The sequence below is a fragment of the Ascaphus truei genome, chromosome 22, assembly GCF_040206685.1.
Source record: "Ascaphus truei isolate aAscTru1 chromosome 22, aAscTru1.hap1, whole genome shotgun sequence".
NCBI classification, from domain to species: Eukaryota; Metazoa; Chordata; class Amphibia; order Anura; family Ascaphidae; genus Ascaphus; species Ascaphus truei.
The window spans coordinates 5,230,155-5,245,070 of NC_134504.1; the positions used below are offsets into that span (position 1 = coordinate 5,230,155).

The window sequence follows — 14,916 nt, forward strand, 5'->3', positions numbered from 1 at the left end:
TGGAGAAACGTCATCTGCTTACAATGAGATGCAGTGCTAATTAATATCGCTTCAGCACAGGTGGCTCAATCAGTGGCTCAGTCGAAAGAGCCTGCTTCAGCACAGCTGGCTCAATCAGTGGCTCAGTCTTCGACTGAGCCACTGATTGAGCCAGCTGTGCTGAAGCAGGGATAGCCTGAAAACCAGACCTGTTGGTGGCCCTGGAGTACGGGAGTTGGCCGCCCCGTGTTAATATGGCCGCAGTTTCCGCCCCTCCCTCTCCCAGCGGCTGGTCTATTTATTATATCATAAATATAGAAAGAAGCCCCCAGGTGGATTATGGGCTGAGACGGTTCCTCTCCGGCTCGCAGCCGAGCTGCAGATTAGCTCCCGCCATGAGAACGCGCTTATCACCAGCAAGCAGACGCCGGCATTGAGCTCACAATGCCCCTGCACTCTGCAGCCGTCCGCTGGTAAAGTATAGCACTGGGGGTTTACTCTTCCTCTTAGGGGGGTCCGTTAATTAGGCATAGGGGGGGGGCGGAGGGAAGAGAGACACACAAGGAAAACCGAGCTGCTCAGCTCCGCACGGTGCAGGAAAAGCTGGCGACGTCTTTTTATTTCCAAAACAAAGATGTCTGTAGGGGTTTACGAAGGGTATGTGCAGGTCTTTCTAGATCGGGCGTGGCCGTCTCCAGTCCTCAGGGGCCACCAACAGGTCAGGTTTTAAGGATATCCCTGCTTCAGCACAGGTGGTTCAGTCAACCACCGATTGAGCCACCTGTGCTGAAGCAGGCAATATCCTGAATACCTAGGGTTGCCAGGTGGCTTCTCCAAAAATACTGGACACATTGGTGAAAGGTGCGACACGTTCAAGACATACACACCTCTCTCCGCTCCATGCTGTTTCCTCCTCTTCCTGGCCCCACCCCTCGGCTCCTGACACCTCCTCCTGATTGGCTGCTTTACCCAGCAGCAGCGAATCAGGATGGAGGAAGCTGCCCAGCCCCCTAGCAGCAGCACTGCGCTCTGCCTGCTCAGGGAAATCCCGCAGCCCCCCCAAGCCGGTCAGGTCACTATGCCCAGAGAGGTAATACCGGTATACACATACACGCCCAGAGAGGTAATACCGGTATACACATACACGCCCAGAGAGGTAATACAGATATACACATACACGCCCAGAGAGGTAATACCGGTATACACGTACACGCCCAGAGAGGTAATACCGATATACACATACATGCCCAGAGAGGTAATACCGGTATACACATACACGCCCAGAGAGGTAATACCGGTATACAGATACACGCCAGAGAGGTAATACCTGTATACACATACACGCCAGAGAGGTAATACCGGTATACACATACACGCCCAGAGAGGTAATACCGGTATACACGTACACGCCCAGAGAGGTAATACCGATATACACATACACGCCCAGAGAGGTAATACCGGTATATACATACACGCCCAGAGAGGTAATACCGGTATACACATACACGCCCAGAGAGGTAATACCGGTATACACATACACGCCCAGAGAGGTAATACCGGTATATACATACACGCCCAGAGAGGTAATACCGGTATACACGTACACGCCCAGAGAGGTAATACCGGTATACACATACACGCCCAGAGAGGTAATACCGGTATACACATACATGCCCAGAGAGATAATACCGGTATACACATACACGCCCAGAGAGGTAATACCGGTATACAGATACACGCCAGAGAGGTAATACCTGTATACACATACACGCCCAGAGAGGTAATACCGGTATACACATACACGCCCAGAGAGGTAATACCGGTATACACATACACGCCCAGAGAGATAATACCGGTATACACATACACGCCCAGAGAGGTAATACCGGTATACAGATACACGCCAGAGAGGTAATACCTGTATACACATACACGCCAGAGAGGTAATACCGGTATACACATACACGCCAGAGAGGTAATACCGGTATACACATACACGCCCAGAGAGGTAATACCGGTATACACATACACGCCAGAGAGGTAATACCGGTATACACATACACGCCAGAGAGGTAATACCGTATACACATACACGCCCAGAGAGGTAATACCGGACACATACACGTCCAGAGAGATAATACCGGTATACACATACACGTCCAGAGAGGTAATACCGGTATACACATACACGCCCAGAGAGGTAATACCGGACACATACACGCCCAGAGAGATAATACCGGTATACACATACACGCCCAGAGAGGTAATACCGGTATACACATACACGCCCAGAGAGGTAATACCGGTATACACATACACGCCCAGAGAGGTAATACCGGTATACACATACACGTCCAGAGAGGTAATACCGGTATACACATACACGCCCAGAGAGGTAATACCGGTGTACACATACACGCCCAGAGAGGTAATACCGGTATACACATACACGCCCAGAGAGGTAATACCGGTATACACATACACGTCCAGAGAGGTAATACCGGTATACACGTACACGCCCAGAGAGGTAATACCGGTGTACACATACACGCCCAGAGAGGTAATACCGGTATACACATATACGCCCAGAGAGGTAATACCGGTATACACATACACGCCCAGAGAGGTAATACCGGTATACACATATACGCCCAGAGAGGTAATACGGTATACATATACATGCCCAGAGAGGTAATACCGGACACATACACGCCCAGAGAGGTAATACCGGTATACACATACACACCCAGAGAGGTAATACCGGTATACACATATACGCCCAGAGAGGTAATACCGGTATACACATACATGCCCAGAGAGGTAATACCGGTATACACGTATACGCCCAGAGAGGTAATACCGGTATACACATACACGCCCAGAGAGGTAATACCGGACACATACACACCCAGAGAGGTAATACCGGTATACACATACACGCCCAGAGAGGTAATACCGGTATACACACACGCCCAGAGAGGTAATACCGGTATACACATACACGCCCAGAGAGGTAATACCGGTATACACACACACGCCCAGAGAGGTAATACCGGTATACACATACACACCCAGAGAGGTAATACCGGTATACACACACACGCCCAGAGAGGTAATACCGGTATACACATACACGCCCAGAGAGGTAATACCGGTATACACACACACGCCCAGAGAGGTAATACCGGTATACACATACACGCCCAGAGAGGTAATACCGGTATACACACACACGCCCAGAGAGGTAATACCGGTATACACATACACGCCCAGAGAGGTAATACCGGTATATACATACACGCCCAGAGAGGTAATACCGGTATACACACACACGCCCAGAGAGGTAATACCGGTATACACATACACGCCCAGAGAGGTAATACCGGTATACACACACACGCCCAGAGAGGTAATACCGGTATACACATACACGCCCAGAGAGGTAATACCGGTATACACATACACGCCCAGAGAGGTAATACCGGTATACACATACACGCCCAGAGAGGTAATACCGGTATACACATATACGCCCAGAGAGGTAATACCGGTATACACATACACGCCCAGAGAGGTAATACCGGTATACACATACACGCCCAGAGAGGTAATACCGGTATACACATACACACCCAGAGAGGTAATACCGGTATACACATACACGCCCAGAGAGGTAATACCGGTATACACATACACGCCCAGAGAGGTAATAGTTGGCCCATGTTGCTAGAAGAGCACAAATAAGTCCGGAATAACTGTAGACAGCGTTAACATTTTGGTAAAATCCCAGATGACATTTTCAGAGCAGGTGAATTATATCGTGTTGGCTCTTGTAACCTGTCCAAGATTTACAACGATTTGGGCCGTATATACTAAGCAGTCTTCTGCCCCAGGAGTCCTTCGTACGCTGGAAGAGACCGTATCACCGACTTGTATGGGCTATTAAGGTGCTTTATGGCAGAGTCTCCGACAGCGGGGCTCAGGACAAGAGTTTCCACTGGGTGGCCCCCTGTCCGTGGCTATGTGAGTGTGTGTATACCGGTATTACCTCTCTGGGCGTGTATGTGTATACCGGTATTACCTCTCTGGGCGTGTATGTGTATACCGGTATTACCTCTCTGCGTGTGTATGTGTATACCGGTATTACCTCTCTGGGCGTGTACGTGTATACCGGTATTACCTCTCTGGGCGTGTATGTGTATACCGGTATTACCTCTCTGGGCGTGTATGTGTATACCGGTATTACCTCTCTGGGCGGGTATGTGTATACCGGTATTACCTCTCTGGGCGGGTATGTGTATACCGGTATTACCTCTCTGCGTGTGTATGTGTATACCGGTATTACCTCTCTGGGCGTGTATGTGTATACCGGTATTACCTCTCTGGGCGTGTATGTATATACCGGGATTACCTCTCTGGGCGTGTATGTGTATACCGGTATTACCTCTCTGGGTGTGTATGTGTATACCGGTATTACCTCTCTGGGCGGGTATGTGTATACCGGTATTACCTCTCTGCGTGTGTATGTGTATACCGGGATTACCTCTCTGGGCGTGTATGTGTATACCGGTATTACCTCTCTGGGTGTGTATGTGTATACCGGTATTACCACTCTGGGCGTGTATGTGTATACCGGTATTACCTCTCTGGGCGGGTATGTGTATACCGGTATTACCTCTCTGGGCGGGTATGTGTATACCGGTATTACCTCTCTGCGTGTGTATGTGTATACCGGTATTACCTCTCTGGGCGTGTATGTGTATACCGGTATTACCTCTCTGGGCGTGTATGTGTATACCGGTATTACCTCTCTGGGCGTGTATGTGTATACCGGTATTACCTCTCTGGGCGTGTATGTGTATACCGGTATTACCTCTCTGGGCGTGTATGTGTATACCGGTATTACCTCTCTGGGCGTGTATGTTTATACCGGTATTACCTCTCTGGGCGTGTATGTGTATACCGGTATTACCTCTCTGGGTGTGTATGTTTATACCGGTATTACCTCTCTGGGCGTGTGTGTGTATACCGGTATTACCTCTCTGGGCGTGTATGTTTATACCGGTATTACCTCTCTGGGCGTGTATGTGTATACCGGTATTACCTCTCTGGGCGTGTATGTTTATACCGGTATTACCTCTCTGGGCGTGTATGTGTATACCGGTATTACTTCTCTGGGCGTGTATGTGTATACCGGTATTACCTCTCTGGGCGTGTATGTTTATACCGGTATTACCTCTCTGGGCGTGTATGTGTATACCGGTATTACCTCTCTGGGCGTGTATGTTTATACCGGTATTACCTCTCTGGGTGTGTATGTGTATACCGGTATTACCTCTCTGTGCGTGTATGTGTATACCGGTATTACCTCTCTGGGCGTGTATGTGTATATCGGTATTACCTCTCTGGGAGTGTATGTGTATACCGGTATTACCTCTCTGGGCGTGTATGTGTATACCAGTATTACCTCTCTGGGCGTGTATGTGTATACCGGTATTACCTCTCTGGGCGTGTATGTGTATACCGGTATTACCTCTCTGTATGTGTATACCGGTATTACCTCTCTGGGCGTGTATGTGTATACCGGTATTATCTCTCTGGGTGTGTATGTTTATACCGGTATTACCTCTCTGGGCGTGTATGTGTATACCGGTATTACCTCTCTGGGCGTGTATGTTTATACCGGTATTACCTCTCTGGGCGTGTATGTGTATACCGGTATTACCTCTCTGGGCGTGTGTGTGTATACCGGTATTACCTCTCTGGACGTGTATGTGTATACCGGTATTACCTCTCTGCGTGTGTATGTTTATACCGGTATTACCTCTCTGGGCGTGTATGTGTATACCGGTATTACCTCTCTGGGCGTGTGTGTGTATACCGGTATTACCTCTCTGGACGTGTATGTGTATACCGGTATTACCTCTCTGGGCGTGTATGTGTATACCGGTATTACCTCTCTGGGCGTGTATGTGTATACCGGTATTACCTCTCTGGGCGTGCATGTGTATACCGGTATTACCTCTCTGGGCGTGTATGTGTATACCGGTATTACCTCTCTGGGCGTGTACGTGTATACCGGTATTACCTCTCTGGGCGTGTATGTGTATACCGGTATTACCTCTCTGGGCGTGTATGTGTATACCGGTATTACCTCTCTGGCGTGTATGTGTATACAGGTATTATCTCTCTGGGCGTGTATGTGTATACCGGTATTACCTCTATGGGCGTGTATGTGTATACCGGTATTACCTCTCTGGGCGTGTACGTGTATACCGGTATTACCTCTCTGGGCGTGTATGAGTATACCGGTATTACCTCTCTGGGTGTGTATGTGTATACCGGTATTACCTCTCTGGGCGTGTATGTGTATACAGGTATTACCTCTCTGGGCGTGTATGTGTATACCGGTATTACCTCTCTGGGCGTATATGTGTATACCGGTATTACCTCTCTGCGTGTGTATGTGTATACCGGTATTACCTCTCTGGGCGTGTATGTGTATACCGGTATTACCTCTCTGGGCGTGTATGTGTATACCGGTATTACCTCTCTGGGCGTGTATGTGTATACCGGTATTACCTCTCTGCGTGTGTATGTTTATACCGGTATTACCTCTCTGGGCGTGTATGTGTATACCGGTATTACCTCTCTGGGCGTGTGTGTGTATACCGGTATTACCTCTCTGGGTGTGTATGTGTATACCGGTATTACCTCTCTGCGTGTGTATGTGTATACCGGTATTACCTCTCTGGGCGTGTATGTGTATACCGGTATTACCTCTCTGGGCGTGTATGTGTATACCGGTATTACCTCTCTGGGCGTGTATGTGTATACCGGTATTACCTCTATGGGCGTGTATGTGTATACCGGTGGGACTTCCCACTGGGACACAGAGTAGCAGAAAGGGCTAGGACGTGTGTGCTTTCTTAGAGACAGTCCCGGGTATAACTACATGTCCCAGAGTTTCCGAGACTTCAATGGCCAACTGGCCCACTATGTGCCAGTAGAAAGCCACCATGAACCAGTAGAAGGTCACCATGTACAAGTGGAAGGCCACCATGTACCAGTAGAAAGCCACCATGGACCAGTAGGTCACCATGGACCAGTGGAAGGCCACCATGTACCAGTAGAAAGCCACCATGGACTAGTAAAAGGCCACCGTGGACCAGTCGAAGGCCACCACCATGTACCAGTAGGTCACCATGAACCAGTAGAAGCCCACCATGTACCAGTAGGTCACCATGTAGCAGTAGAAGCCCACCATGTACCAGTAGGTCACCATGTACCAGTAGAAGGTCCCATATACCAGCAGAAGGCCACCATATACCAGTAGAAGGCCATCATGTACCAGTAGAAGGTCACCATGGACCAGAAGAAGGTCACCATGTACCAGTAGAATGCCATCATGGACCGATAGAAGGCCACCATGTACCAGTAGAAGGCCACCATGTACCAGTAGAAGGCCACCATGTACCAGTAGAAGGCCACCATATACCAGCAGAAGGCCACCATGTACCAGTAGAAGGCCACCATATGCCAGTAGAAGGCCACCATATACCAGTAGAAAGTAGCCATGGACCAGTAAAAGGCCACCATATACCAGCAGAAGGCCACCATGTACCAGTAGAAGGCCACCATGTACCAGTAGAAGGCCACCATGTACCAGTAGAAGGCCACCATGTACCAGTAGAAGGCCACCATGTACCAGTAGAAGGCCACCATGTACCAGTAGAAGGCCACCATATACCAGCAGAAAGTCACCATGTACCAGTAGAAGGCCACCATTTACCAGTAGAAAGTCACCATGGACCAGTAGAAGGCCACCATGTACCAGTAGAAGGCCACCATTTACCAGTAGAAAGTCACCATGGACCAGTAGAAAGTAGCCATGGACCAGTAAAAGGCCACCATATAGCAGCAGAAGGCCACCATGTACCAGTAGAAAGTCACCATGGACCAGTAGAAGACCACCATATACCAGCAGAAGGCCACGAAATACCAGCAGAAAGTCGCCATGTACCAGCAGAAGGCCACCATGTACCAGCAGAAGGCCACCATGTACCAGTAGAAGGCCACCATGTACCAGTAGAAAGTCGCCATGGATCACTGCCCAATTCATCTTGAAGATGCCCCTTTGTTACACCGGTTGATGTACAAGAGGCAGATAAATCCCGGCATCCTGTACGCGGCACACACGCGGATTTAACATGCACAATGTATCTTGTAATATTGATGGAGGTGTTGATGCGCTATGCAAAATAGATGGGGGGGGGGGGGGGAATGGGACTTTCATGAAAAATACATAACCCCGGGCATTCTCTTCCCTGTATTATTAATGTGACCTTTCCAAGCTCGCACCCTCTGTCTCTCCCCACTCCTCTCGCTCTGATTTCCTGCCAGGGCTTATAATTAGGTGAGCACCACACAGCCGGCTGCACTCAGGAGATGGGGGCTTGTGGGGTGTAGGAAGGGTACCCAATTAACTCTTTGTGTGTGTGTGTGTGTGTGTGTGTGTGTGTGTGTGTGTGTGTGTGTGTGTGTGTGTGTGTGTGTGTATATATATATAATTTGTCTATATACATATTATTTACTCTTATCTAAAGGCAAATAAAGATAAGGGCAGTGGGAGAGAGAGGGGGGCTTTGCCTGTGCACACTCTTGATGAGCACACAGATACATTAGGCTACGCTTATAGTACTGGCTGCAGTGACGGCGACGCGACCCGTGACGTCACGCGTCGCCGTAGCGAAAGTTGCACTCTGTTGCGCGATGTCGCTGGCGGCAAGGGGCGATTTGATTGGCTGCTGCCAGTCACATGGCGCGCCGGACTCGGGAAAATCTGAGAAACTTTTGACTGCAGCGATTTTGGTCGGTGTGATGTCACACGTCGCCGTCGCGCGCACTATGGGCGGTCGCTATGGAATACACTGAGTTGCTTTGCGTCTGCACGCCGGCGCCGTAGCCAGCACTATAAGCGCAGCCTTAAGGGAGACGGCAGATTAAATGAATCCCCATCCCAATAAAAAGAATAGGATTGGAGCAGGGGGTCTCCGGAGATGAACCCTACATGTCAGCGCCAAGGACCCCCTGCTTCCTGAGATACTTACCTCCGTAGGGGGGGGGGGGGGGGGAGGTCCCACTGGGGTTCTCGTAATGGCGGCTTCCGATTGGCCCATGTGTCCGGGACCTTTAAACAGCGCCGAAATGCCGACACTCCGTACGGAGGTGAGTATCTCAGGAAGCAGGGGGTCCCCGGAGCTGAAATCAGTGGGGTTCAGCTCCAGGGACCCCCAGCTTAAAAAATATATAGAAAACGCATAGCTTGATCTGCTCCTTTAACCCTGTCACTGCCATTAGTACACTTTGCCCCTAGGAGAGACTGGCCCCTTAACCCTGTCACTGCCATTAGTACACTTTGCCCCTAGGAGGGACTGGCCCCTTAACCATGTCACTGCCATTAGTACACTTTGCCCCTAGGAGGGACTGACCCCTTAACCCTGTCACTGCCATTAGTACACTTTGCCCCTAGGAGGGGCTAACCCCTTAACCCTGTCACTGCCATTAGTACACTTTGCCCCAGGAGGGACTGGCCCCTTAACCATGTCACTGCCATTAGTACACTTTGCCCCTAGGAGGGTCTGACCCCTTAACCCTGTCACTGCCATTAGTACACTTTGCCCCTAGGAGGGGCTGACCCCTTAACCCTGTCACTGCCATTAGTACACTTTGCTCCTAGGAGGGGCTGACCCCTTAACCCTGTCACTGCCATTAGTACACTTTGCCCCTAGGAGGGGCTGACCCCTTAACCCTGTCACTGCCATTAGTACACTTTGCCCCTTGGAGAGACTGACCCCTTAACCATGTCACTGCCATTAGTACACTTTGCCCCTAGGAGGGACTGATCCCTTAATCCTGTCACTGCCATTAGTACACTTTGCCCCAGGAGGGACTGGCCCCTTAACCCTGTCACTGCCATTAGTACACTTTGCCCCTAGGAGGGGCTGACCCCTTAACCCTGTCACTGCCATTAGTACACTTTGCCCCTAGGAGGGGCTGACCCCTTAACCCTGTCACTGCCATTAGTACACTTTGCCCCTAGGAGAGACTGACCCCTTAACCATGTCACTGCCATTAGTACACTTTGCCCCTAGGAGGGACTGACCCCTTAACCCTGTCACTGCCATTAGTACACTTTGCCCCTAGGAGAGACTGACCCCTTAACCATGTCACTGCCATTAGTACACTTTGCCCCTAGGAGAGACTGACCCCTTAACCCTGTCCCTGCCATTAGCACACGCTGACCCCTATTAGGCCCTGCTGGTATTACCCTGTAGGCGGGACTGCAGCTTTGAAGTGGGAGGGGGAGGGCTGCGGAGGGTAGGATCCGGCCTCAGATGACCCCCTCTCTCCCTCCCACAGACGTTACTTCCTCCCCTCCGCGCTCGTCACTGAATCCCACAAGCTGCGCCCGCTTGCATGCCGTGTCGTCTCTCCCTCCCCCCTATTACTCGTACCCATGGCAACAGCCGAGGCCTGACCTGAATGATAGGGGGGGGGGGTGTTTCGTCCTGCGGCAGACGGATGGCGGCACCTGCGCAACGCGCACACATTTCAACGGGGCTTATTTCTTAACCCCTTCTTATTTGCAACCCAGTGTGCGTTGAATTTGGGATAATACATCTTACAATACATTGCACAGCAGCCCCGGGCGCAGCTAGGGCAGGGGGCTCAACTCCAGTCTTCAGGCCCCCCCCCCCCCCCAAACAGGTCAGGTTTTCAGGATATCCCTGCTTCAGCACAGGTGGCTCAATCAGAGGCTCAGTCTTCGAATGCCGCTGCTGTGTGTACCCTGTGATTATTGGGGTTCGTGTTTATCCTAGAAGCAGCTACTTAGCAATTCACCAGCATACTGTAGCACAATGAGGTCATTGTATTATTCATTAGCAGGGGGTTAGGAGTAGGGTGCCAGGGGCCTTCTCCAAAAATACTGGACACAATGGTGAAAGGTGCGACATGCACGAGACACACACACACACAGATGTCTCCGCTCCATGCTGTTTCCTCCTCTCCATGGCCCCACCTCCAGGCTCCTGACACCTCCTCCAGCCAATTAGGATGGAGGAAGCTGCCCAGCTCTGTGTGTATATCTGAGTCAGCCTGCTCTTTGTGTGAGCCACCTGTGCTGAAGCTGGGATATTTTGAAAACCTGACCTGTTGGAGAGGCTCGAGTACTGGAGTTGAGCGCCCCCCTAACCAAGAAAACACGCATGCGCCCTATCTCTACGTGTGGTATCTGTATGCACCTATCCCATCAGTGCTTCATACTGCAGCTCGCCTCACCCCCAGACCCTCATTTGAGCCCCTAACACCATTTACCCCATGCGTGGGACAGTACGGAGCTGATGCCCCGCACCCTTAGCTCTTTGAGCTCCCAAGCCCATGCTCCCGCTCCCCGCTGTTTTAACTCTTCCAATGCCTGAGAGAAGAGAAATACACCATTTATTTCCTTTTGTTGTGGCCGACCTGTTAGATTTATTCTCCCCGTGCAGGCCGGCGTGACGTTAAGCGTGGGCCATGGGTGGCGGCCGTGTGGGACCCCCGGAACAGAAGTGAACTGTTCCTGAACTCAGAGCGGGACGATTACTCACCTAGGTTACTGCTACTCGGCAAAGGGGGGATTAGTCCCGTTTACTAATCCTATTAGTGTACATCACCGTTACATGGATGTTGCAGGGACGCGTACCTGAGGGGACGTATACGCAAGCGTTGTGTACACACACACACACACACACACACACACACACATATATTGTAAAGATATTTTAACACCCATATAATTACCCCCAGCGGGTGCTGACAGGGTCTGTGTATGTGCTGTTGGCAGTGGCCAGTGGAATAGGTTACCCAGGCAGTATGTACTGTAACTGGCACCTGCCAAAAATCCGATGAGTCTTAGTATGTGGATATCCCTTGAGGTTGCCATGGTAGCCAGACGCTTTGCCTCTCCCCCTTGTGTCTAATCACTTTTGGCGATGCTTGTGAATCCCAGAACAACCTTCACGGCCATTGTAACGGTATTTTCTTTTCTTCGTGGTGGTAACGTAACTAAGTAACCATTGAGAGTCGGACAGAAAGTATTCGATAAGGTCGCGGGAGCGCGCCCTCTGAAACGTTGGAGAAACGTACGTTAAACCCTTTCAGTGCCGGGGGGGGGGCGCACTCAGTTCGCGTGACCGCTTCTCTGACGCCGTAGCTGATGATGACAGGGGAGGAGTCATCTACCACGGCAAAAGGGCACGCGAAGGTTACGAGACCTCTTCTTGCCATTTCCAATGCGGTTTTTAGCCTTCAAATCAGATGCTCCGGGGAAGAGATATAAGCATTTAACAGGCTACTTACTAATTAAATGGAGATAAATTGGGGGAATCCTTGATGGAGAAGGATTTAGGAGTGCTTGTAGACAGCAGGCTTAGCAGTAGTGCCCAAAGTCAGGCAGTAGCTGCAAAGGCAAACAAGATCTTATCTCGCAGTAAACGGGCAATGGATGGAAGGGAAGTAAACATAATTATGCCCCTTTACAAAGCATTAGTAAGACCACACCTGGAATATGGAGTACAATTTTGGGCACCAATCCTTAGAAAAGACATTATGGAGCTAGAGAGAGTGCAGAGAAGAGCCACCAAATTAATAAAGGGGATGGACATTCTAGCTATGAGGAGAGGCTAGCTAAATTAGATTTATTTACATTAGAAAAGAGGCGTCTAAGAGGGGATATGATAACTATATACAGATATATTCGGGGACAGTACAAGGAGCTGTCAAAAGAACTATTCATCCAAGGGCAGTACAAAGGACTCGGGGCATCCCCAAGGTTGGAGGAAAGGAGATTTCACCAGCAACAAAGGAAAGGGTTCTTTACAGTAAGGGCAGTTACAGTGTGGAACTCCTTACCCATAGAGACTGTGATGCAGATACAATAGATATGTTCAAAAAAAGGTTGGACATCTTTTTAGAAAGGAAAGGTATACAGGGATTCACCAAATAAGTAAACATGGGAAGGATATTGATCCAGGGAGTAATCTGATTACCAATATTTGGAGTGAAGAAATAATTTATGTTTCCCTTTATGAAATATCATTAGATGATATTTCACTGTTTTTTGTTTGTTTGCCTTCCTCTGGATCAATATACTGTAAGTACGGATACAGGATAAGAATCTGTCGTCTAAATTTAGCATAGATTGAACTTGATGGCCTAATATTTTTTTCATCCTCATCAACTATGTAACTATGTAATTATGTAACTATTAGCGGGTTGGGGTTCCTTGCAATGCATCTGATCTCAGACGCGCTATTAGAGAGGGTTGGGGATCCTTACAATGCATCTGATCTCAGACACGCTATTAGAGAGGGTTGGGGTTCCTTACAATGCATCTGATCTCAGACGCGCTATTAGAGAGGGTTGGGTTCTTACAATGCATCTGATCTCAGACGCGCTATTAGAGAGGGTTGGGGTTCCTTACAATGCCTCTGATCTCAGACGCGCTATTAGAGAGGGTTGGGGTTTTCTTACAATGCATCTGATCTCGACGCGCTGTTAGAGAGGGTTGGGGTTCCTTACAATGCATCTGATCTCAGACGCGCTATTAGAGAGGGTTGGGGTTCCTTACAATGCATCTGATCTCAGACGCGCTATTAGAGAGGGTTGGGGTTCCTTACAATGCATCTGATCTCAGACGCGCTATTAGAGAGGGTTGGGGTTTCTTACAATGCATCTGATCTCAGACGCGCTATTAGAGAGGGTTGGGGTTCCTTACAATGCATCTGATCTCAGACGCGCTATTAGAGAGGGTTGGGGTTTCTTACAATGCATCTGATCTCAGACGTAGAGAGGGTTGGGGTTCCCTGACAATGTATCTGATCTCAGACGCCCTATTAGAGAGGGTTGGGTTCATCAGAAATTCACAATATAATTATACGGTTCCTTAACAATAAAAGGTTAAACAAACACTGCACTAAACCATTAAAAAAACAAAAAGATGATGACACACTCGGGGGGGGGGGGGGGGGGGAGCGGCTGGGTACTGCGGGAAATTGCTGCTTTGTGGGTGATTAAAATCAGTTTCTTTGAGGCGGATAAAATTCAGGGCGCTTCACCCAAATCACAAACTGGTAAAATAGCAGAGACTCTCTTTATGAGAGTGCGACTGCGACAAAACTTTGTGCAGAGACGGGGGATGGTACAGTTCTGACGCCCGCGTTCACGGAAGGGCAAGGGATTTGGGGCGCCCCTGAGCGTCAGGAAACGTCCCCGATCAGCAGAAGGATCCTCGCTGCTCACAGTCTGTTGTTTCTGTTTTTGTCTTGTAGCAAAGAGCGAATGGTGCCAGCCCTTGCCAGCAAGCAGTGAAAGCAAAGTGCAGGTAAGGATAAGGAACTCTGTACCACTCCTCGCCCCCGCGCCCCGATGTCACACTCCAAAGGCCCGGGACTCGCCAAACCGCGACGCGGGATTTGCTGCGGCACCCATATCCAGCGTCACCCGGAGTGGCAGGTCCGCCTCGCGGCTTGATGGATCTCGGCCTTTGTCAAATGGGTGTTCATGGACCCGCGGCCGCTTCTCCGTGCGTGGCACTCAGCTGGCAGCGGGGATGGTTAAATGGGCATTTTGATGTAAGAAATCCGCGTTCGGGGTTAGAACTGGCAGGCTCCGCGGGATCGAAACGCCATTATTCCCCGTGACATTTTGAGCTTAAGACAGAGAGACTCATTTTTGGATTCTTTTTCTTTGGGGGGGGGGGGGGGGGTTGAATAAACACTGGGTTGACTTTTGAGACTCAAGTTGTGGGGGGGGGGGGGAGAAAGATGCAAACGTTTTGCCACGAAACCGCCGACATCCCACTGCTCTCACCTACCGCCTCGCTCCCCGTCTTCC

General features: G+C 49.9%; 1 protein-coding gene across 3 annotated transcripts in view; it reads left to right on the forward strand.

Annotated features, from left to right (window-relative positions):
- The window catches only part of TNRC6C (trinucleotide repeat containing adaptor 6C), a 121,097-nt gene that overhangs the window by 16,186 nt on the left and 89,995 nt on the right, over positions 1 to 14,916 (forward strand). For all 3 annotated transcript variants that reach the window (XM_075579729.1, XM_075579730.1, XM_075579732.1), the window contains exon 3: positions 14,352 to 14,404. In XM_075579729.1, the coding sequence (XP_075435844.1) occupies positions 14,352 to 14,404 (53 nt within the window). The remainder of the gene's footprint in view (positions 1 to 14,351; positions 14,405 to 14,916) is intronic.